The 23,355-nt window shown below is 37.4% G+C and overlaps 7 protein-coding genes and 1 pseudogene across 10 annotated transcripts; 4 read left to right on the plus strand and 4 right to left on the minus strand.

The window, feature by feature from the left end:
• On the plus strand, window positions 1–951 carry LOC104792718 (L-ornithine N5-acetyltransferase NATA1 pseudogene; annotated as a pseudogene).
• Window positions 952–1,128: 177 nt separating this feature from the next.
• LOC104792719 (peroxidase 24) lies at window positions 1,129–3,066 on the minus strand. Its single transcript, XM_010518938.2, has 4 exons — window positions 2,742–3,066; window positions 2,454–2,648; window positions 2,062–2,227; window positions 1,129–1,691 (listed from the first exon to the last, which is right to left on the minus strand). Exons 1-4 carry the CDS (start codon window positions 3,006–3,008, stop codon window positions 1,273–1,275), a joined length of 1,047 nt encoding a protein of 348 aa, XP_010517240.1. The 5' UTR covers window positions 3,009–3,066; the 3' UTR covers window positions 1,129–1,272.
• A 1,685-nt stretch (window positions 3,067–4,751) lies between these two features.
• On the plus strand, window positions 4,752–6,947 carry LOC104792720 (ricin B-like lectin EULS3). The gene is made up of 4 exons (XM_010518939.3): window positions 4,752–5,575; window positions 5,946–6,068; window positions 6,405–6,633; window positions 6,747–6,947. Coding segments are annotated over exons 1-4 (972 nt in total). The 5' UTR covers window positions 4,752–4,957; the 3' UTR covers window positions 6,749–6,947.
• A 697-nt stretch (window positions 6,948–7,644) lies between these two features.
• On the minus strand, window positions 7,645–9,464 carry LOC104792721 (bidirectional sugar transporter SWEET9). The gene is made up of 6 exons (XM_010518940.3): window positions 9,275–9,464; window positions 9,041–9,077; window positions 8,745–8,955; window positions 8,454–8,615; window positions 8,233–8,352; window positions 7,645–8,153 (listed from the first exon to the last, which is right to left on the minus strand). The coding sequence occupies exons 1-6, from the start codon at window positions 9,321–9,323 to the stop codon at window positions 7,962–7,964; spliced, it is 771 nt and encodes a 256-aa protein (XP_010517242.1). The 5' UTR covers window positions 9,324–9,464; the 3' UTR covers window positions 7,645–7,961.
• Window positions 9,465–10,883: 1,419 nt separating this feature from the next.
• Window positions 10,884–13,881, minus strand: LOC104792722 (uncharacterized). Its single transcript, XM_010518941.3, has 9 exons — window positions 13,419–13,881; window positions 13,076–13,188; window positions 12,564–12,736; window positions 12,261–12,354; window positions 11,862–11,972; window positions 11,667–11,756; window positions 11,446–11,531; window positions 11,306–11,370; window positions 10,884–11,221 (listed from the first exon to the last, which is right to left on the minus strand). Exons 1-9 carry the CDS (start codon window positions 13,771–13,773, stop codon window positions 11,112–11,114), a joined length of 1,197 nt encoding a protein of 398 aa, XP_010517243.2. The 5' UTR covers window positions 13,774–13,881; the 3' UTR covers window positions 10,884–11,111.
• Window positions 13,882–18,773, minus strand: LOC104792725 (anaphase-promoting complex subunit 7). Its single transcript, XM_010518942.3, has 18 exons — window positions 18,460–18,773; window positions 18,278–18,346; window positions 18,127–18,177; window positions 17,726–17,860; window positions 17,557–17,619; window positions 16,991–17,100; window positions 16,781–16,865; window positions 16,593–16,652; window positions 16,107–16,152; window positions 15,878–15,951; window positions 15,692–15,742; window positions 15,416–15,616; window positions 15,294–15,338; window positions 15,120–15,213; window positions 14,853–14,998; window positions 14,348–14,577; window positions 14,194–14,254; window positions 13,882–14,068 (listed from the first exon to the last, which is right to left on the minus strand). The coding sequence occupies exons 1-18, from the start codon at window positions 18,526–18,528 to the stop codon at window positions 13,982–13,984; spliced, it is 1,677 nt and encodes a 558-aa protein (XP_010517244.1). The 5' UTR covers window positions 18,529–18,773; the 3' UTR covers window positions 13,882–13,981.
• LOC104792726 (uncharacterized) lies at window positions 18,754–20,840 on the plus strand. Of its 2 annotated transcripts, XR_769102.2 has the most exons (7): window positions 18,754–19,204; window positions 19,297–19,434; window positions 19,522–19,579; window positions 19,713–19,960; window positions 20,174–20,263; window positions 20,422–20,660; window positions 20,740–20,840. XR_769102.2 is itself a non-coding variant. In XM_010518943.2 (6 exons), the coding sequence occupies exons 1-5, from the start codon at window positions 18,888–18,890 to the stop codon at window positions 20,241–20,243; spliced, it is 831 nt and encodes a 276-aa protein (XP_010517245.1). In that variant the 5' UTR covers window positions 18,754–18,887; the 3' UTR covers window positions 20,244–20,263; window positions 20,422–20,840. The 2 variants fall into 2 exon arrangements, 1 of the variants encoding a protein (XP_010517245.1); XM_010518943.2 differs by having other exon boundaries at window positions 20,422–20,840.
• Window positions 20,841–20,876: 36 nt separating this feature from the next.
• LOC104792727 (serine/threonine-protein kinase PCRK1) lies at window positions 20,877–23,173 on the plus strand. Of its 3 annotated transcripts, XM_010518944.3 has the most exons (6): window positions 20,877–21,158; window positions 21,244–21,290; window positions 21,542–21,918; window positions 22,004–22,267; window positions 22,348–22,470; window positions 22,555–23,173. In XM_010518944.3, the coding sequence occupies exons 2-6, from the start codon at window positions 21,272–21,274 to the stop codon at window positions 23,077–23,079; spliced, it is 1,308 nt and encodes a 435-aa protein (XP_010517246.1). In that variant the 5' UTR covers window positions 20,877–21,158; window positions 21,244–21,271; the 3' UTR covers window positions 23,080–23,173. The 3 variants fall into 3 exon arrangements, with proteins under 3 accessions (XP_010517246.1, XP_019102533.1, XP_010517248.1); XM_019246988.2 differs by having other exon boundaries at window positions 20,877–21,290; XM_010518946.3 differs by lacking the exon at window positions 21,244–21,290 and having other exon boundaries at window positions 21,019–21,158.
• Window positions 23,174–23,355: the final 182 nt, after the last annotated feature.

A 23,355-nucleotide genomic window follows, 5' to 3' on the forward strand; every position in this document is an offset into this window, starting at 1 on the left:
ATCACTGTCTTCAAAAACAAGTAACAACAAAAAAATGGCAGCTCCCGCGCCTCCAACCGCAGTACCAGAGCCAACGACAGTGCCTGCAGAGACTTCAAAGACCGACCACCCTGTGTTTTCCCGGATCCGCCTCGCAACGCCGTCCGATGTTACTTTCATTCACAAGCTAATCCACCAGATGGCAGTTTTTGAGCGCCTCACGCATCTATTTGTCGCCACCGAGTCTGGCCTTGCCTCCACGCTCTTCAACTCCCGTCCGTTCCAAGCCGTCACTGTCTTCCTCTTGGAGATCTCCCGTTCCCCATTTTCCACCACTGACGCTACGTCCCCCGACTTCACCCCATTTCTTGAGTCGCATAACGGTGATCTCCCCATCGAGGATCCGGACAGCCAAGATTTCTCCCCGGATAAGCTCAAAGACGTTGTGGTGGCTGGATTTGTTCTGTTCTTCCCGAACTACCCAAGCTTTTTAGCGAAACAGTGTTTCTACATCGAGAATATCTTCGTGAGAGAGCCTTACAGGAGAAAAGGCTTCGGAAAAATGCTACTAACCGCTGTGGCCAAACAAGCGGTGAAGTTGGGTATGGGAAGAGTGGAGTGGATTGTGATTGATTGGAATGTGAATGCTATCAAATTTTATGAGCAGATGGGTGCTATAGTTTTTAATGAATGGAGACTTTGTAGGCTTACTGGCGTGCACTTCAAGCTATTGACAAGCTAAGCCTCTAGAATTTGGTTTTGCTGCTGAGTACTCGACCCATCCATCGATCACTTCCTTTATACTTTGTATGTTTCACTTGTTTTTCTTTTGTTGAATAATAAGTACATCGTAAGATTTTTAAGTAGAGATGGTACGTAACGTAACTGTGATTCCTGTTATGTTAGTTTGATTTACATTATCTGTTGTATTTTCCGGATTTTAATAAAAGGATAAGCCATGTTCAAAATAAAGTTTGAAGATCTTTTTATTTAATGTGTACAAGTAAGAGGTTTAAAAAATAATTTACCTCAATTCAATTTTTTTTTTTTTGAAAAGAACCTCTGTTTGACTGTTCCACTCACACATGTTATAATTAGGTCCTAGTAAAATTTGTCGTAACGTGATCCTAAAATAATAATTTGAAGACATGATACAATTCCACTTCAATATATTATATATCGTTCAACAAAATTACAATATCGTAATAGAATTAAGAAAAAAAGAAATCTCAATTGATGAGTACATGATAATTAAATTACGGTGATCAAGGAATAAGATCGAAAGTGAATTTATTAGTTGACGAGACGACAATTCCTGCGAATCTCACCACCTTGATCTCCACGTGTAAGGACTTTGATGGAACTCATCTTAATCATGGACCGACCAAACTGAGCAAGAAAAGTGCCGGAGTTTTGGAAAATACTAGCAATGTGAGCAGCGGAGGGATCAGTCAACAAGGCGGCGTCAGAGGTGAAGAGTCCTTTGTGTCGTAGGAGAGAGACGAAGTAGCCACTGTCAAAGGAGAGAGGTCCGGTAGGGTCCATTCCGACTACTGCGGAAGAGTTGAGTCTTAGAGATTTGTCGGAGCATTTGGATTTGAGGAAGGATGCGTAGTTAGGGTCCAGGGATGGATCTGTATCCCCTTTTCCGGTGAAGTTCAAGAGCCTCCGACCAAACACACCGCAACGTGCTGTTCCTATCGTGTGTGCTCCTGTTTCATACAATTTCGTTTCTTTTTAGTATAAACTCGAAAAATTAGCAATTGAATTAGTTGATTAATGAGTACTTTATATGACAGATAATTTATAAGAAGTTAATTGAATTTGATATGATGTTCGAATTATGTATATATATTTTTCGTATATAGAAATATACTATTTCTTGAAGATCGGAAGGATTTAAATTTGTAGCATCCCATACACTTCGTAACATGGACATGCACGTGCTCTGATATTCCCGCGATTTTCTTATAATTATTCCCAATTTCATAAGGTCGTTATTATTATTTTAGTTGCTTCTTATTATATCAGTAACGTATATGTGATGGTTAGCAAAGAATAATATATGAAAATATGCTAAACCTGATAAAGCGACGAGGTCAACGACGTCCAAATCGCTCTCGGCAAAGAGTTTCTGTAGAGTGGTGAAGTTTGACCCACCAGAAGGTAAATCTCTGGCTGCCTCCGTTGCTAATGAAACTCTTCCATCAACACGTCCAGTATAGACACTCCATAGCGGCCGTTGAAACTACAACATATCAAATTCCGGATTTAGCATTTTTTCGAAAATTCATAGATTTCTCTCAAAATCCAAACTAATCCGACATGCTGTAAAAACAGGATTGTTTATCTATATCATCTACAATCACAAACATAGAAACGGAGCGAATGAGAATCGATTCTTGGTTTCATTATTTGATTGATTAGTAATCATGAAATATTTATATATAGACGAGTTTGTTGATATATATTACTTCATACGAGACGGCATCTCGGGCGGCTAAGGTGAGAATGTCGGCGCAAGAGACGGTTTCAGGGCATTGCTTTTCGAGAATTGATTTGATCTCATCGATGATTTCAAACCCGGATAGCGAGAGGTTAGGTCTCGCTTCCTTCTCGGACGCCGCATTTTCAGCGACTCGATTTAAAAGGAGTGATGCGTCGCACCCCTATATATCATCAGTGATCCACATTAGACTTATGATCTTTACAACAAAGATGTTCTATTTATAAAGAATAAAAAATATATACGCATATCATACCCTAACAAAGCAGTCATGGTAATGAACCCTAAGTAACTTGGGAGCCAAGCTAGGGTTTGCTGCAACTTTCTTGGACACAATCTCTTTCACGATTTCCTCGGCTTGAGGACAGCTCTTGTGATAAAAGTTCATCTTCAGCTTACCTTCCCACCTTCCTCTTCTCATCTTATGGCCATTATTGTTGAAACTCTTACCATCAACACAAAGTAACATAACCAAAAACAAAACAAGTGGGAATAGAATCCGAAACTCAACACCTTTAGCCATGATTCGACTTTAGTTTTGATGTTTGCTGTGAAGTATATACTTGTTCTTTTTTGTATTTGAGGAATGCACTTGGCAGGTTGCTTTATATAGAAACTGATGCTCCATACCCCATATGCCCGTTGAATTTTTAATATTCTTTTAGCAATTGAATAACTCTACTGAAATAATAATATATATCTGGGTGGCCAAGCAAAGTTCCCTGTATGTGTTGTGAAAATGAAGGATTAATTATTAAGGTTGTACGTCAACAGAATTAATTAGAAATAATTATAATTCTTGCAAATAATCATTTAGCTTCATTAGCTGAACCATAACGTGAACATCCATTATGTAGATATTATAGATTTCACTGCTGTCTCCAGGACCAGTTTACATTAATTCAGGATTTCTCACTTTCACTCTCTTCTGAAAATTTTTCTTTGTTAGGCTAGAAAAAGATTGAGTAATTAAACCTTTGGACCTAGCAATAGCAATAGCAATAGTTTTTTTTTTTGTTTCTCATGTTTAAATACAAGGTGGTCCTTGCAACAAAAATATTAGAATGCTTTATGTCGCCATTTTGTGAACAATATCATTGAGGTCCGAAAGACAGCCCCATCATGATGCTAAATAGTAAATTTCTAATTTCCCGAAACTCTCTACAATGCATAGAAGTGACATGGTGTAGGCTCGAACCCACAAGAAAGAGTAACACAAAGAGTATATATATATATATTGCGTATAGATGGTGGTGGTCGAGTTTGAGGGTAATGTAAATGGATTGTAAATCTCATATTTAAGGCGTTTACATTTCATAGATCAGTCGCAAGTTAATAAGGGTCCAAATGAATATCTTTTTTTTTTTTTTTTGATAAAATGTTAAATTTTCTACCATTAATTTAAGATTTCTCTACTAACAAGACCAAGAGTAAAAAAAAAAAAAAGAGACTGGAAACTACTAACAAACAACATTACAAAGAGAAAGTCACAAAATGAAAGCAAATTAAATATACGAAAGGATCACACTTTGGAGGAAGAAGACACAAATTACCAAAGGTGTTGACACAAGTAAACCGCATTCCGAGGCGAGCCCTCAAAACATCGGCGCAACCGTAGCTTACTCCTGTGTGTCTTTTTCCAAATGAAAAATCTTTTTCCATAGGCAGTACACACACACAAAAAAAAGAGTTTGATCTCATAAAGTGAAAAAGTTGGATGGAGGCAGTACAATTACGTTGGCACAAACGTCGAGCTTACAAGTGAGATGGCGTCGTCACTTCGAAAGCGACCAAATTACTCCCATCTTTTGTTAGTTGTAACGTATATAGCATACATTGCAGTAACGCATATCGGCATTATGTCATATGATCAAATTATTTTATGCATATCGGCATTATGTTGTCATATGATCAAGTTATTTTGCGTCTGGCCTCATATGGGCCGAGTCAAACCTTGATACACACAATAACGGCCCAACTTGTCTGATTTCAGCTCATATGATGAACATCTTAAGTTTTTTTTTTCTTTCATTTAATTTTTTTTTTTGGGAAAATATTATTTAATATAGTTTTCTTTTTCTCTCAAGCAATAAATTGAGATGATAACATAACAATGATATTAGCATAGACCATTAAATTACAAATATTAACCAAATATTTTTTTCTTAAGACATAGAAAGAAGCTAATCAATGGAAAATTAAAGAGAAGCAAGATTTTATACTATGTTTAAAAGATATAAAAAAAGAGCAAAAAAAATAATATAATATATCACACAATAATTACTAATTATCTTAACTAATCCTAAAAATTTAAATTAAGTAGATTAGTCTACAAAAACGTGTTGTTTACTAAACACACCCATTAGTACAACGACAACTGTCCTTTTCACAGTCCTTTATAAGTCTCGTCCTCTCCGATCATCTCTTCAACTTTGTGTACTCATCAAACCAAACCAAACCAAATCAAAGCTAATGGAACACCGCCACCACCACCAACGCGACGACGGCGATGAAGATCGTCCATTCTTTGGAGGACCACCGCCATGCAACAATTTCCCCGATGCTCCACCGCAACCCCATGGCCTTTACCAGCCACAACCTCCTTTCGACCCTTACGCGCCTCCGCCTTACCGATCGGAACCTCAATTCGAGCCTCACGCGCCTCCGCCTCACTTCGGAGCTCCGGCACCTCCCCCTTACTTCGAAGCTCCGGCACCGCCGCCTTACTTTGATGCTCCGGAACCGCCGCCTCCGTTCGGTCATGTGAGCCATGTCGGTCATCACTCTTCCAACGAGCCCTACCCGCCGGATCACCACCCTTACGGAGCTCATCCGCCGCCTGACTCGATGCTAGAGAGCCACACTGGCGTCACGCACGTGGCTCACCATAGCTCACATCAGCCTCAACCCTACCCGCCTTCTGGTTTTGACCACAGGCCTGATGAGAAGAACCGTGTGCCTGATAATATTGCCGGACTCGCCGGAAGGGCTACGGTGAAGGTGTATTCTAAGGCGGAGCCTAACTATTATCTGACGATTAGAGATGGTAAAGTCATTCTCGCCCCAGCCAATCCATCTGATGAAGCACAGGTATGTCTAATCATCTCTCTCACTCACACCACGATCCAATTTACTTAACCACTTGGCTCCATGTGTTTGGAATGAGTTAAAAGATTGAATCTTGTTGTCTACCGTATAAGATGAAGAAAGAGGATTACAAGTTGTCATATTCTCTGTTGTTACTCTAGAATTTAGTTTTCTGGTTTAGGTTGTTAGATCCTATTGTTATGTTCATGTTTTCACGGCTTGTATAGGCTATTATTGATCCGGATGTTTCCATTGATCGAGCATTTTTCAAGCTTGCTGATGATATCATAGTTTATTTGTATTTCATAATGGTTGTTTGTTGGAAGAGTTTCAATTTATATATTTGATAGTTGCTTCCTTTACGAATGCGCAGCACTGGTACAAAGATGAGAAGTACAGCACTCGGGTGAAGGATGCAGACGGTCATCCTTGTTTTGCTCTTGTAAACAAGGCTACTGGTGAAGCAATGAAGCATTCTGTAGGAGCTACCCATCCTGTAAGCGTTTCTTCCTTCCTTAGACAGTCTTTTGTCCTGCAGACTTTCATTTATGTCCAATGCAAACTTGGGTAGACATTAAGAAATCACATTAGTCACGAACTAGGGATATTAGTTGGAAGAAAGGAAACAGAGAGGTGCATCAAGAGTTTTGGGAATGGTTCTGGAGAAACTCTAATGACGTTCTGCTAGTTTTGTTCTGTGATTCTGCATTGTGTTTGTTGATCCTGTGAGATAGATAGGGTTATATGTTATAACTATATCTTATCATCTTCTTTATTGGGGACACGTTCTCTAGCATTATAAGTTATAACTATATCTTTGGGTATATTGCAGGTGCATCTAATTAGATATGATCCTGATAGACTCGACGAGTCTGTACTATGGACAGAGAGCAAGGATTTGGGAGATGGATATCGCACAATAAGAATGATAAACAATACGAGACTAAACGTTGATGCATTTCATGGTGACAGCAAATCTGGTGGTGTCCGTGATGGCACGACTATCGTCCTTTGGGACTGGAACAAAGGCGACAACCAGCGCTGGAAGATCTTTCCTTTCTGTAAGCCTTTGTTAAACCTTTTCTTCTTTATTTAGAAGTCGCTTTACTTAGATCAATCTATAGACAACTTTGAACTAACCTCTTTTTCTGAACTGATTTTTTTGTAAATGCAGGAAAATTGGCGGGTGAGTGGAAAAAAGTGTGTGTTTATGAATAAGAAAGAAACAAAAGTTCAGATTTGTTGTGTCTTGTAAGAGTTGAGTTTGTGCGGTTGGCACATCTGTAATCTATCTTACTTGTATTTCAAGTATGTCTTCTTACAGATACACATACTCTGTACATGCGGTTTATATTTGTTTACTTCTATTTTGATATCTTTAATTTTTTTATTTTTGTTACAGCATCTTCTATAAACAAACTCTGCTGCTAACTATAAAGGTAGAAGATAAATCAAAGATTTTATAGAATTATGTTACGTTGATTAGTTTATTAAAGCAAACTTGCACTCACGATTATATATCACAGCTGCATAGGATTTGAATTAGTATTTTTATAATTCTCCCATTTTTTATGTGTAATATGATTCTTTTTTTTAAAATAGATATAGCTTAATTTTAAAGTAGATCAGTTTCTTGTGACATGGTATAGACTCGTATAAGTTGAAAATTTGGTCCTATCAACGAAAAAGAGAAGAACCCTGTAAAGACACGACCATTAGCTAGCTTAAGAAGACATCACATTCAATTTTTTTGGGAGCTCAATCTAGCATCATTAAGTTTAATTGGCTGGACAAAAGTGATGTCTTTGCTGTGTGAGTCAGAGCATCAAGGTCCATCACGGCACTTGCATGCTATCAACACATGTCAACACAACCCATTTATAAGACAGCGAAGTTTTCTTTGGTTCCTACTAACTTACTATAAAAAATAGAAATAATGCCGACATAAGAAACCGCGTCTATATGGTAACCTTGAAAGAAATTAGTAAAACTGAACAAAATGGATAAATGGATATAACTAATTTAGAAATTAGTTTAAAAATAAATTGATAAACCTTTTAAAGCAATATCAATATTTAAAACCTTTTATATTTCCGTTGAAATATTGTATTCAATCTAGATCAGATTGATTATTTTACAGTTCCGACTGTGTGTAAGTATTTTAAGTACATAGTTTAATGGAACTTAGCTTAGCCAATCATCGACACAAACTTAATTAAGTAGTTTAGAATAGATTATCATCAGTTTACGAAGGTTTGGTGATGATCAAAACAATGGATCATTTGGTGTGCTAGACCAACTCAAACCGACAAAACATAGAAATAAAAGTTTATTAGTACAACATACGATAAAATGTCTCCCATGCACATCTACTCCCCATGTTTGCCCCTCACTTCATTGCCCTCGCCGATCCTTCAACATTGTCTGATCTTGCATCAGGCAATTCAACAGCCACGCTTGGGACTTCGGTTTTATTGTCTAGTTGGTTCTCTGTTGGCAAATCTGTTTTCGTCGATCCTTGATACATCATGTATAGTATCATCTGAGCAACACCGAATAAAAAACCGAGAACGTTTGGCATCTGAAGACAAAGCAATAGAGACTAATCAGTAACATAAGTAACTAAAATGATGAACTGTGAAAATGTAAATTAATATTACAGCGATGAACTTGTCTTTGATAAGAAGTCCATAAAAGAACCACATGACGGCGTTAAGAGTGAGAGACAAGGAGAGAAGAAACGGCATGTATTCCACACTCTTCGTCTTTATAACTTTCCTCTGCAGCATCACACATCGTTTTTTTAAACACTAATTCCTAATTTAATAAAAATAACGGCACGATGTTTTAAAGAAAGCTTATGGACATATGAATCAATCACCATGACGCTTAACGGAGAAGCAAAGACGGCGAGACTGTAAGCAGCACAAACCCATCCAACGGTCGAGACACGGTGTTGTTTTGGAACCAAAAGATTGACTAGAAGGATTAAGAGACCAAGTCCACCGATGTTGCATATCACTATCAACTTCAACGTGAATATCTGCCAAGTGTACTTCCAGATTAGTAGTAGATATAGAGTTTCATCAAATTGAACCGAACCGAACCAAACTGATTGATATGAATGTTTACTCCCTACTAAAAATAGATATATATATATATATATAGGAACCTTGGCCTCTCTAGGTGCGTAAATGATATAGAGAAACAAGTAGGAGATCTCAATGAAACATCCAAAGGTGTTAATGCTAATGATGAGATAAGCATGTGTCTTCATTATTCCGTAGTAGAGAAGAAGAGTTGCACTTGCTAGTGCACATATGTACGGTATCGACTGAAACCCTTTCGATGATTTCTTCTTGTATATCCCATAAAACGTTGGCCTATAATACGTATATAATTATTCAAATGCTTACACAATCTTTTACTAGTATATAGTATTTATGACTCTAGAAGTTAGACACTTACACTGGTGACAGGAACACACCAAAAGACACAATGTTGCCTGAAAAAAAAAGCCAGAGTCAAAATATTAGTGGTATGAGCTTCTTTATTTGGGTATAAATGCTAATATATAAAAAAGTGGGCATGTTATACTTATATACATGTTGGAAGTATATGATATGTAACTTTTACTAAGGATATTATTTGAAGTTCCAAAATCAAGAAGCATAGAAAAATAATTAAAGGGAAATAAATTACCCATGAGACCAAAGAAAAAAGCAAGTTGATGAACCTTGATGAACACCATTCTTCACTTTCTCCTTTCTCTCTCACACACTCTTGCTCGTTTAAGATCTGCTTTGATTTTAGTTTCGTCATGCATGTACTCCGTTTTATATTGGTCTTGGAGAAAAGTGAGTCATTCTTGCATTCTCAATTTTGTCCCCCATTTTTTTTGTTTCTTTCTCTTTTTAAACTAAAAAACAAAAGTTTGGTTCACATTTTCTTGGAAATATATTGTTTTTTTGTACAATATAATGTTTCACTCAGTAGCACAGACAACTCTTGCATGGCTGATTGGCTGTAAATTGCTGGTGACTTCTGAAATGCTTCTTTACTTTGCCAACCAGCAAATTTCATTAGTTTCTCGTTTTGTTAAAACCAGTTTTAATTCTCGTTCTGATCGAGGAAGCCATCTTAGAATTTCTTTTTTGTTTTTTTTTACTATCACAGTGATTAGTTCCTTTCATTTGAAATTAATCTCAAGATTATGAACATTGGGGAGTCGATGATTTTTTGACCATTTTGCTATGGAGAGTATCTACTGATGATATTTTTACCCACGTCAATCATGTCATGATGAAAATTATGTAGTAAAATGTAGTATTACAAAAACGTTGCGAATGTGATATGTTTTTGGGATGATATAGTTTGCATCGGCTTTGCGTGATGTTTTTAGGCATATATCAAATTTTGTTGTAATATCTTCTCTTTTTTTTTTTTTTTTTTTTTGCCACAAAATGTATCGGGAAAGAAAGCTCTCATCAACGTGAGCCTGTCACTGTTGTTGGAAATTCACTAAACTAAATCATCTCTCTATTAATACGTCACAAAATACCATGCAAAAAGTATCGACTGTACATGTGTGTGAACCCTAAGATTTGTGGAGAAGTTTAGGTAGTCGTTGGAACGTCATGTCATTAGGTAGGGTTGTTCCTAATTGTTAGGCCTTCTAAATCCGACAAAGTATTTTTTGCATTAGGCTTAAAACTTCCTTTTAGTCGAATCATTTCTGTCAATTAGTTTAATTAAGACATATCATACACCTTAAGTGGCAACCCTCTGAATCTGGTTTAGTTTCTGTGTATATAGCCAAATTAATTTAAGATTAAATTTTTCTTTGGAGATACAACATTACTGGTCTGCTCCACCTATCACCTACAGTGACATGCATTGTGTAATAAGAACTTATTACAACCTTCCATATATAAATGGTGTAAGATTATCTGGTTACACATATCACCATGAGATGATTTGTGAGCATGTTAATGAATAAGCTAAGTATTCTAATATAATAATTAAAGGTCAAATGAAAACTATTGGCTTCAAATTATGTGGGTGAGATGGAGGCATGGATGTGTTTGTTTAGGCACAAACCTTGAGGCCTTGCTTGTTTGGCCTATTTCTTTGTTAGAAAACTTTAATTTGGCAATGAACAAGACACACAAGCTTTTACATTACATCTTGACAGAAAGCATTAATACCTTTTAGATGATCTAAGAGATTTTTATTATTATGATTCAGCCATGTTTATAAAAACAATACACACTGATTATAAGTTTGCGTTCATCGTTTTTTTCTTGACCCGTTTGCTAAATGTATCAAGTTAATTATATCAGTATGATGATTATGAACATGGAGCTTGCATGATAAATAATTCTGAACATTTCAGCTGTTTGATCTCTCAAGAGTAAACATATAAGTTTGAACCAAACATACAGAATGCTTTGATTCATCAGCGGTAGAGGCATTTTCTATCTTACTTGGTCTCTTATCTTCACGTACTCCTTAGTCATCTCGAACCGAATTAATAATACTACTTTGTTACTCCAAGAAATTGAGCAAAGCTTGGATACTTCGGCTCCCATCCTATTTCAGCTCGTGTCCGTGAGTTGTCTAGCTTCTTCCCTAAAGGACCACTGGTGCCTACAAAAAGCCAATGTTGTCAGACTCTATGAAGCTTAAGATTTTTTTCAAGATAATCACACGTCAATGTTTAAAGAAACTCACTCGTGAAACCTTTGAACTTCTGATCATATTTTCCGCTTTGATCCATCAGGTCCATCACTTCTTGCCTGAAGTATGCGAACTCAAACATGTGAAATGTCAATGTTTGAAATATCTCAAAGTTAGAAAGAGAACTGCATTACCTTGACAAAGGATGGTTGTCACAACCCAAGAAAATACGACCACCGGGTTTCTTCTTCATGACTGCAACTGCCAGCGATGCTGCATCCTGTTCAGAAACACGTTACAGAAACTGATGATAGACTAATATATGGTACAGTGCCAATGCAGACCAATCATAACCATGTAGTGAAGTTCATGGTCTTTGAACAGGAGAAAGGAGTGAGCAAAATCAAAAATATACCTCATAGTGTATGAGATTTAGGATATGATCAGGACGAGCATCGATTGTCCCCTTATTCAACCAGTAAGTATGTGCACCTCTACTCTCTGTGTATAAAAAGTTCAGGACAAACATAATTTTCAAATCTGCTAGAAACCAAAAAAGCATTTCAGTATTTGCTCATTGACTATCAAATTTCGAAATCCAAAAGGATATGTAAAGCCCTGCCAGTCTAAGGACTTTCCCTCCACATTCCAACACTACTTTCTCAGCTTTCAAAAGTACATCGGTTCTTGGGCTCTTTCCCAGTGGCACTACTGGAGAATCCTGCAGTGAAGGGTTATAAACTTATGAAATTCTTATAGAATATCGCATACATATTCACTATGAACAATAAATTGTAGTATGTCTGGAATATTGTACACTTTATTTTCATAGATTTCAAATGATCAGAGCTGTTTGCCCCAATAGCATCGACAAATCCAATCATTCTGATGTTATGTGTGATAACAACTTTGAAATAGAATATTACCATGTGGTGCTAAAGTCTAAAATTAGGAATATTAGGATGGAGAAAACTGAAAGGAAAAGATGTATTCAGGTGCTGAGACAAACCTCGTTGCATTCTCCATTATCAAAGCAATCATAAGGTGCAGAACTAGATGTGAATAAGAATGATCCTTTGCCATTCCAATTTGATGCTGCATTCCTGATCCGTTTGTAATAACAAGCACATACCAATTGCCAATATTAGACATAGTTGAATCAAGGCAAATTCGTTTTACTGATGTCTCATAGGATGAAACAATAAACAGAAACTGACGTTTAGCTTCATCTTTCTTCACCAGTTAATAAAGTTAACCGCACAATAGACCAGTTTCCAGTAGTTGAGACATGTGAATTTTTGTAATAAATCACCTGACTTCGCCAGCATAATCAGCGCTTTGTGATGGAGGAGCACAAAAGATCACATATGAGAACTTGTCCCCAAATTCGGTTCCTTTAAGAAATGGTTTGATATCCAACTTCTCCAACTCATCATGATGAGTTGTAGTTGCTGTCTGCCCAAAGATTTGACTCTCTGGATGTTCCTGCTCCACATATACAAAGTTCCAACTCTAACTTCTATATTGCGAAAACATGACTCTTATAATAAACGTTGTGATTAACAAGGAACTAGTCAATATCCACAAGAACTTCAGAACATTACCATAACAGATTGTATAAGATCAACACACAGCACATTGATAAACACTCAAGACACATAAAACAGGGATTTACAGGACATACAACATTTTTGTTGTTAATAGTACAGAAATACCATATCTATAGGATGTTCTATAAGAAAGATATGTCCAACTATCAAATTAAAGATCAATCTCTGTAGAAGACAAATGATGTAATGAAACATACAAGACAAAAAACTTTACCTGTCTCCATTGTTCAGCAACTAAGCGTCCAAGAACACCTGGTCCGACAATCAGCAAATCATGTGCCCCAATAGAAACATGAGACTGGACCTTCAAGCCATCACTGGTCTCATCTTCATACAAAAAAAAAGGTCACTACTTGGAGAAGCAGAATCACAAAATCTTAAATTTATCACATCCTGAGCTTCCTCATCTATATAATCACAACATTTTTTAAATCATTGTTCGACTCTAAAGTAACTCACTAAGTATCCAAAATTAACATCGGAATAATTCTGCTAAGTCAACGAGAGTTCAGCTAATCTTACAACTGCCGAAATTAAGAAACAGAGAGTGAGGGTACCAATGGTGGTGGAGGAGGAAGAAGAAGCTTGAACAGGAGTCGTCATTATCGAAGACGTTGATGAAAGAAAGAAGGAGACTTTGGGTTTATCCTCCTCCTGGCGTCTCAAAGCAAATTTAAGTGAATATGAAGAAGAAGAAGAAGAAGATGTTAAAGTTGATAGCTTGGAGAAACGGTGGGTCGATAGAATTCTCGAATTGACCGTAGGGAATGAGATGCAAGAGATGAAACCCATCAAGAACAAAAGTAAAAAAAGCTTCGCTTTTTGACGACGACGAAGAAGATTGGAGTTGGCGTGGCGAAAGAGATGGGATTCTCCGTGAGACTTTGGTGTGATGGGGAGTACTCTTTGCATGTTTTAACCAATAGCGTATTTACACGTCACGATATCCAATATTTTTTTAGTATTTATATTTTTTTTGTGTTTTTTGGCCAGGAGTTTTTTTTAAGTTCAGAGGGAAACAAGAGGAATGACATATGCTATTAAGATATTTTAATGTTACCAATTCGATAGTGTTTTACAGTTTCACATTCTTCTCTGCCTACCACTACTAAGAAACTCTTTACATGAGCTCAGCTTCTTCAGTGTCTCCATCAACATCTTCAACATCGTTCTCATCGTTTTCATCAGTTGCATCTGGGTCTATTCCCTGCACAATTAACAACCGAATTTTTAATGCACTAAAGATCATCGTTTGAGCTTCATAAATGTAGAAACTGGATTTGATTCCGTTATTTTAAAAACGAAGCATAATTGAAATGTAGGTTGCCCAACCTTCATCTGTTTCTCCAAGCGATCTAGTCCCTTTTTCGCTGCCTCATTCTGTGGATTTATTCTGCATATACAATTTTTTAACAATCTGTTGTTTATTGATTCACATGGAAACAATGTTAATTAGAGGAACTACTGATTTGGAATTCTCATAGACCTTAGTGCAGCTTGATAGTGTGATAAAGAATCTTGTAGCATATTTGTTGCAGCAAAGACTTGAGCTAGCTTGACGTGGAGAGAATCATCAACCCAATCTTTGAGATATCGTTCAAGTAGTGATATAGCATCTCCGTTCCTCCCTTCCATTAGATGAAGCTCAGCCAGAGCTAAGGCAGCTCCTAGGTACCCAGGTTCAAGCCTCAGACCGGACTCGTAGAACTTCTTTGCCTGTTGTAAAACCATATCACTATTCTGTTACAGCAAAAATTTACATCCATATTGAAATGATCATAAGAAGATGCTCACAAGCTCTGAATGTTTCTCAGATTTGGTATACACTATGGTTCTCAAACTTGTGATTTTGGATAGCTAAATTCTTAAGAAACGTTCCCAATTTCAGTATTTAAATCTCTAGACTAGGGAATATGTCTGCTATATAGTTGACGGAATGTAATGAAAATTGCCAAACCCATTGAAGCATAATAAAGCCGACTGTTGTTTACCTTTTCCCTGCCACTTGATGTACTAGCATGAACATCACCAACTAATTTCAGAGCCTTAGCGGACTGAGGCATTGCATTCATTGCTTCTCTGGCGGTATACAATGCTTCTTTGGTTTTACCAAATGCCAGATAAGAATGGACTAAGCCTGAAATGACCTTAATAGTGCAAGTTAATTCACACTCCAATCTTTTCATGTTTCTTAAAGGTTTATACCACCAAAACAGTACAACAGTGGAAGTGTATATCAGATCCCTCGTAAACCAGACCTTGATATGAACGAAGATCGGACCTCAAATTCTGAGCAGCCCTGAAGGCGATTGCTGCAGCTTCTGGTCGTTTTGCTTGTAAAAGAAGATTTCCCTAAAATATAATAAAAATAGTGGATATACAATATATGCAAAATTATTATACTAAACCAACTCCTCTTTAAACGAGCTTACCTTCATTATGTAGCCCGGTATGTGCCTCTCGTCTACCCTGATACTCTGGATGATAAAGTGAATGTCATGAGCTATCACACAACGATGTTAGCACAAAATTTCAGTCTCTGAAAAATGCTAACCTTCTCAGCATAAGATAATGCTGTCCTTGCATCTTTCCTTTCCCATAGTACAGACAAAGCAACAAATACTTCTGCTCTGGTGTGATCAATGCTTAATAAATCGTGGACAAGCTTGTTTAGCCTGGAATAATCACACTTTATCTGTAGCAGCATTGCATACTCATCCATACTGGTTAGTGTGTAAGGATCAATTGACCGAACCTACAAAGTTCTAAGATGATTATACATGATTTAAAGTAGTTGAGAGTTGGGCAAAAATATTGATGCGGTGACTACCTTCTCAAATCTCATTATGGCCTCATCATTTTTCCCAAAAATTGCTTCAACCTATACAAATGAATTCAATGAAGGAAGAGTTTATCAACTACCAGATTTATGTCAATCATTAGAGCGTCAATCATAATCATAAGAAGATAACTCAGGTGTAGTTCTGTTTGCATCGTAGTCAATGCCATCCCTAACCTTTGCTGTCTCAGTCAACAAGTGTACATTATTTGGAAATCGTTGTAAAAGTTCAGCAAAGAGTTCCAGCGCCCCTGAGTAAATACAGATTAATCCAGTAAGGCATATTGGATTAATCATTGCAGAATTCCATGTAAAAACTGAAATCTACCGGGTAGACACAGAGATCCGAAAGCCACATATCATGGCACTATAAGTATGTGAATTCCACAAATAAAAAGAACGCTACCTTTGTAAGCATGTGAAGCAACACAACACTGGGCCTCAACATAACGCTGTCAATACGAAGAAAAGTTACCAAAAAATGGCAAAGAGGAAAATAATGTTACTTCCAGATAAACTTCAACACTAAACCAATGAAGCCATCTAAGAAAAAGGATATACTATATTAGTTCTCTAGTTGAATAGTCTAGCTGATGCTAACAGATCAACATGAAAGCACTAATTTATTTGAGGGAATACTATAGAGACAATTAAATCCAATTTCCACTCATGAACAGCTTCTACCTATATACACAACGCATAACTCGCTGGATTTTACATTCACTTAAAAAAATCAATAGAACTGCTATGTATATATAGTCGTATTGCGGAGAACAACACAGATAGAATAAGACACTTAATAACTCAAAATATAGCTTGGCCGCATGATTAATGAAGGTACTACTACCAAACAGTTTTTAATGCTGTAAATACTGTTAAAGAGTATGCTTACTTGCAACCAACGGGTAGGATCTATCTGATCGAGCGAAACCTTTGCACTTCTACTTGAAGTCTGAAATGTAAACACGACACAACAATTACAATATAGTATGGATTTCACACAGAGAAGGTAATTGAAAATGGTGAGAAAAAGGCGCAAAACACATTCAAAAGCAAAAGAAATCTCATAGAAAGGGACACCTGAGTAAAAGATGATATGATATCCTTTGCAGTGACTCCCAGTTCAGCTAAACCTATGACAACTTCGAGTACATAAGGACACTGCCTGCAGAGATTAAAGATTATATACATATATGCAAGATGTGTTGAATTGGAATTTAACGTAAAAACCGATATATTATGATAGTGCTATATGCTAGGAAATGTTGGGATATGAAATGAAAAACAGACCTTAAACACTCTTTATAAAAAGCAATAGCACCACGGTTATATCCAGAATTTCGATGAAGCTTCGCCATCAGTATATTCATCTCCAAGCTCCTGGTCTTGACAGATTCCATCTGGCAAAGAAAGAACATGCGAGTGATGTATTAGAACTAAGAAAACCATGAATTTTTTTACCTATTATCACTTAAGAACTACATCAAGTTTTGGAAGCAAAGACTCCTAGTAGTTTTACTTTATTTGTTATATGGAAATGCATTAATAATGGGTGGAGAGAAGGTCAACACAACACAACTCATCTCGGATTCAGGATACTAATGACGTTTCACTGAAGAGAATTACGGTAATTGACCTCTGGTGATAAAATACAACAGCGAGATATATAAATCATCCTATACAAAACCAATCTATAATTTGAGAAGCAGATAACTTAAAAGCTCAATTTCCATCTCATATACATAATTTATATCCTATGTACCAAAGTTTGTGAACCTACAACTCTATAAGACTAAACAAATCTTGATAACCAGACAAACATATGACACTCCCAATGAATAAGACAGAAGGCATACCTCAGAAATCGCAGCTTTTGTTTCGTTAAGAGCAAAGTGAGATGAAGCAATCTTGAATCTCACCTGAGAAGAAAGATAGAAAAAAAGAAGACACACATGAATTCCTATGTAATTAAAACCCATTTTCTAGAAACCAAACGGATCATGCAGAAACACCACACTAATTTACCTCGCTCTCATTAATAGCAGAATTGCTAGACGCACTCACAGATGATCTGGTAGATAAAGATAATGAACTCCTCGTACTGCCGGAGCTTTGCTTAGGAACCCTTGCATAATGATGCAACGCTTGCTTGTACGTATTCTGAAAAAAAGATAGAATACATAAATTCTAAATTTCTACATAACTTCATAGCTTTCCACCCCCAAAGTACTCCAGAGGAGAAGAGACTAAGCAATGCAAATATGAAACTTCATAATCAGAATCTTTTCCATTTCATTATAGTTCAGTCAGAGTCAAGATCCAATCATTTCTTTTATAGAGTTCAAATAGGTGGCAGAATAAAACTTACTAACATTTCATTCTCAGCAAAAGAGAAACATAAAGAATTAAAACTTTCGAGAACTTACAATAGCTCTCCTGTATTCTCTCTGGTGAAATAAAGCATCGCCCAGCAGAATCTGAAGAAGTAAAAAACAATACAGAAAGAATTCAACTTTAAAATATCAGACTCAAAGCTACTAAAATAGAAAACATCGACGGGGGGGAAGAAGCTTTAACCAAATTCTCCGCCTTCAGCTGAGGACTAGTTTCGGCACTAACAGTAGAAGATGAAACGAGAAAGCTACCCTGGATTTAGATTCATATATAGAGAAAATTTCATCAGTTCTTGATTAAAAAAAAAACTAGGGATTTAAAAGAGAGAGAAGAATCAGAATGAGTGGAAAAGTTAGAGAATTTACGAGCATTTCAGCAGAATCGTAGAGCCCATGCTCCATTAAAGTAGCGATCTGATCCTTTGGAACCTCCATTTCAGAGACTAGAGAGTTCTCGTGGTTGGTTTAGTGGCAATGGTTCTTTTCTTCGGAGCAGCAGCGATGAGAAGTATCACGCTCGCTCTTCAATTTTGAAACAAAGAAATCTCGAACCGAACCGAAATCAACCGGTTCTCCATCAGAAAATTAACTTCGGTTCATTAAAAACCGAACCGCAGCGAGAATAACCGGTTATCAAATTAAAATTAATCTCGGTTCATTAAAACCCGATTTTTTAAAGAGTCGTCTTCACCGAACGATCTCCCTTATCACCGGTGAGGCCTCCATCACCGTCTTCAACGGCGATCTGATCCGTGGCTCCACTTCACTTATTCGATCGGAAGGTATATAGTCTGATGAAAAGCGGTGAGAAATTCGCGGAGAGATCAATTTTCACTGCTTTACAGGGGAAATCGTGTCCGATATGCCTGGAAAACCTAACTGACCGAAGAGCCACCGCCGTGATCACGGCGTGCAAACACGGATACTGCCTTGTTTGTATTCGTAAGTGGAGCGGGTTCAAGAGGAACTGCCCTCTCTGTAACACTCGTTTTGATTCGTGGTTTATCGTCAGTGATCTTGCTTCTAGAAAATACCATAAGGAGCATTTACCGATTCTTCATGATCGTGAGACTTTAACTTATCATCTGAATGATCAATCTGGTCGCCGGAGGTATCTCTCTCTCTCTCTCTGTTTTAGATTCTCTGTTTGAAATTTCTCTTTTAAAAATCACTTCTTTATATTCACGCTTGCTTATTACTTAGGATAATTCCAAGGTCGAGGCATGTTTTGGAAAAATCTAGGTCGAGATCAAGGCCATTGCCATGGAGGAGATCATTCGGACGGCCAGGTTCAGCTCCTGATTCTGTTATCTTCCATCGAAAGCTTCAGTGGCGAGCTAGGTTGGTTTACTATTGATTCTATTCTCTATCTCTGTAGCTTTCACTTTGCAATCCTCTGTTTCTTACTGGTGTTGGCTCTAAATGCAGTATATACAATAAGCAATTACGAGCTGTTCGATTACATTTGAGGCGAAACCTGGAACTAGTAAGTTTAATAGACAATGTGTCCCCATGTTTATAGTATTGGAGTTTGCACTCTTAGTTTATTGGAAGCCTGATGTATATACCTGCTTCGTTTTGTCATCTTTAAATTGTATGATAAGTATAGAGTTTTGCAGGTGAATGATCACGCCAAAGATAAAATAATTGAAAGAATTGAGACATGGATCAGAAGAGAGCTTCAGGCAGTCCTCGGAGATCCTGATCCATCAATCATTGTTCATCTTGCGTCAGCTCTTTTCATCAAAAGGCTTGAGAGAGAGGATAATCGACAATCTCGGCAGACTGGGATGTTGGTGGAAGACGAACTCTCTTCGCTTCGAAAGTTTTTGTTTGACAAGGAGGATATATTTTGGCATGAACTAAGGTAAAGATTATTGTAGCTTTTCAGATTTTTAAGAAATTACGGATTTAGTAGTAGTACATGAAACACATAGGCAACCTTAATAGACAGTGACATGCAAGTATGAACCTCGGTATTTGTTGATCACAGAGCTTATATCTGTTTGGACTTAGATTTTGGTCGTCGTTGATGATTAATTTGACGACTGATTCTGATGAGAAGAAAACATTCTTTCAGATGTTTTGCGGAGAGTAGTCTCACTATGGATGCGTATGATGCAGTGGTTGAATACAATGAGGTGGAGTAATAATAGCAGTAAAAAGACAGGTAAAGAAAATGCTTTAGGAGTTTAACTCTATATTTGTATAAGCACCGAATTAGGTATGTATTATGTGGGTTTGGTTTAACTAGTTAGAACTCTGTTTTGCTTTGTTGGTTTTTCCTGTAAGTCATATCAGTTCTCATTATTTTGTATTTGCTTACAGATAACTAAGCACTAAGCTCTCACCAAACGAAGTAAATGGACAGACTTACAACGCGACTGTTGGTGTATTGGAAGTTCAATATTGGAAAGAGTGGACCAGGTAAGAAGACAAAATCAAGAGTAAAAGAGTAGGTAGGAGGAAGATGTTATGATGATGCAAGTTTAGGTGCGGGGTTACTTTTGAGATAGCTATAGGTGGATTCCCAAATAGCTGACACTTAGTCTCTCTACTTCCACAATGTACGTCTCTTCTATGCCAAAATTCTCACCTCCAAAGTTCTTTCCAACGCTTTTCCTCACATCATCAATTTTTTCTTAGGTTTCGAGGACCACCTATTTCAACATAACATTAAAATATTGTGTATCATGTGACTATTTAATTTTTTATTTATTAAAACTATACACATAATTTTACATAAACACATTTAAATTTTATCCGTGTTTACAATATTACAGGAAGCTTCAATAGAAGTAGAGGAAGAGGAACGTTCATTTGAGTTTCTCTTTTGAAACGTACCTTAATAGCTAAGGCTATAAGATTAAACGGTGAATAAATGGCATGACTATAAACGGATAAAAGTTGAATAAACAACGCGTTCTCGTATTCCACTATTGTGATGTATTAGTAAGCAAGCGGGTGTAACACAAAATAAAATAAAATAAATAAGGCTTCTTCTATAGGTTGGTAAGCGGCAATCCAGCTGCCATTCGCCTATTTGACTTCTCCTTTCGATCATGGTAAGCTCGTCTTCTTCTTCTATTCATTCTCTATCTCTCTGCCATTTTCTTTTGCTTTAAAGCTTTCTCAATCATGAACATGAAGACCTCATCACAGCATTTCAATCTTCCTCATGAGTAATTCTACATCAGGTTTCTTCTCTTCCCCATTCTGATTCTCACAACACTCTTACCACATTTCTACTTTTTGTTTCGGTTTTTGTTTCACATTTCTCTCAAAAGTGTTCGGACATCAGAGTTCTTGGTTGAAGAAATGTGATGATATTGTTGTTGAGCGATCCTGTAAATTACTTGATGTCTGGTGTTGATTGAATGATTAGTGATTATGTGGCTATTTCTCTCCTTAATTGCGTTTCTATTTGTGTTGACTTGGTATTGGACAGTAAGGAGGCTGGTTTCGTCTAGAACAATGAAATGTTTCTACTTCAGCAAAGACAAATCTCATAATGATGAAGCTAAGACTAGAAAGTTTGGTTCCACTACGATGGCGAGAGGAGGATCAGGGTCTGAGTTTAACTCGGATACAAGTACTGCTACTTCCATTACTTCCTCCTTGCACGTCCTCTCAGAGACACACAGTAACAACCTCACAGTCTTTGCCCTCGATGATCTTAATACCGCTACCAAGCATTTCAGTCGCTCCTTAATGATCGGGGAAGGTGGCTTCGGTGGTGTGTTCCGTGGTGTGATTCAGAACCCTCAAGATTCTCGTAAAAAGATTGATATTGCAGTTAAACAACTCAGCAGAAGAGGTCTACAGGCAAGCGAATCTCTCTCTTTCCTACTACATTCCTTTCTCTGTGGTTTGTTGCGAACAACATAATTACATATGTATGTATAAACAGGGGCATAAAGAATGGGTGACAGAGGTAAATGTATTGGGAGTAGTGGAGCATCCGAATCTGGTGAAGCTGATCGGTTATTGCGCTGAGGATGATGAGAGAGGGATCCAACGGCTACTTGTTTATGAATATGTACCAAACAGAAGTGTTCAAGACCATTTATCCAATCGTTTCATAGTCACTCCTCTCCCATGGTCCACCAGAATGAAGATTGCTCAAGACACTGCTCGAGGACTCGCTTATCTTCATGAAGACATGGAGTTTCAGGTCTCTTCTCCATCCATGATCACAAATGCCTTAATTAATACTTGAAACATATATGTAATTTGCTTGTCGTATATGCACAGATCATCTTTAGGGATTTCAAATCATCCAATATCCTTCTTGATGAGAATTGGAATGCAAAGCTCTCTGATTTCGGACTGGCTCGAATGGGTCCTTCAGATGGAATCACTCACGTCTCCACCGCGGTATGCCATGCCTGACCTTGTTGTGTCTCAGTTGGATTCATACAATTTGATTAATATGTAATAACCAAACTTTGAATACAACAGGTTGTAGGGACCATTGGTTATGCAGCACCAGAATACATCCAAACCGGACACCTCACGGCTAAGAGCGACGTGTGGAGCTACGGAATCTTTCTATATGAACTCATCACAGGGAGGCGGCCTTTTGACCGTAACCGCCCAAGAAACGAGCAGAACATCTTGGAGTGGGTCAGACCGCACTTGTCCGACATAAAGAAGTTCAAGATGATCATCGACCCAAGACTTGAAGGAAACTACTACCTCAAATCAGCATTGAAGCTAGCTGCAATTGCTAACCGGTGTTTGATGGTAAAGGCGAAGTCTAGGCCAACAATGAGTCAGGTTTCAGAGATGTTAGAAAGGATAGTGGAAACGACATCAGACGAAACCCCTTCAGGACTGCCACTGATGAAGAGCTTGACACCTAAAGACGCATTCGAGGCATCAAGGAGGGAAAGAGTTAAGAGAAGATTTGTTGAACTTTTGATTGGGGTTAATGGTTGTCCCAATTTGCCTACTTGGTCTCCTAAACTTGTTACTTCTATTTGATTTTTGAGAGTACAACAACAACAACTCACCGCTTGTGTTATGCAAATATTATTGTCCTTATATATATAACTCATCCCAAACTCTTTTACTACTATAGGACAGTTTTGTGGACACACCATTACAACAAACTTAAATCTAACTTTGGTGCTCAAGTGGAGTATCATTGTCGTTTTCGCTATGAATAAAACGGCATGCAGTTTTATCTCCATGTCGTTTTGCTATGAATAAAACGGCATGCAATTTCTCGATTAAGCTCCGTCACGATACAGAAGCTCC

The sequence above is a fragment of the Camelina sativa genome, chromosome 6 (genome assembly GCF_030686135.1).
Source record: "Camelina sativa cultivar CO46 ecotype springtype chromosome 6, ASM3068613v1".
Classification (NCBI taxonomy): Eukaryota; Viridiplantae; Streptophyta; class Magnoliopsida; order Brassicales; family Brassicaceae; genus Camelina; species Camelina sativa.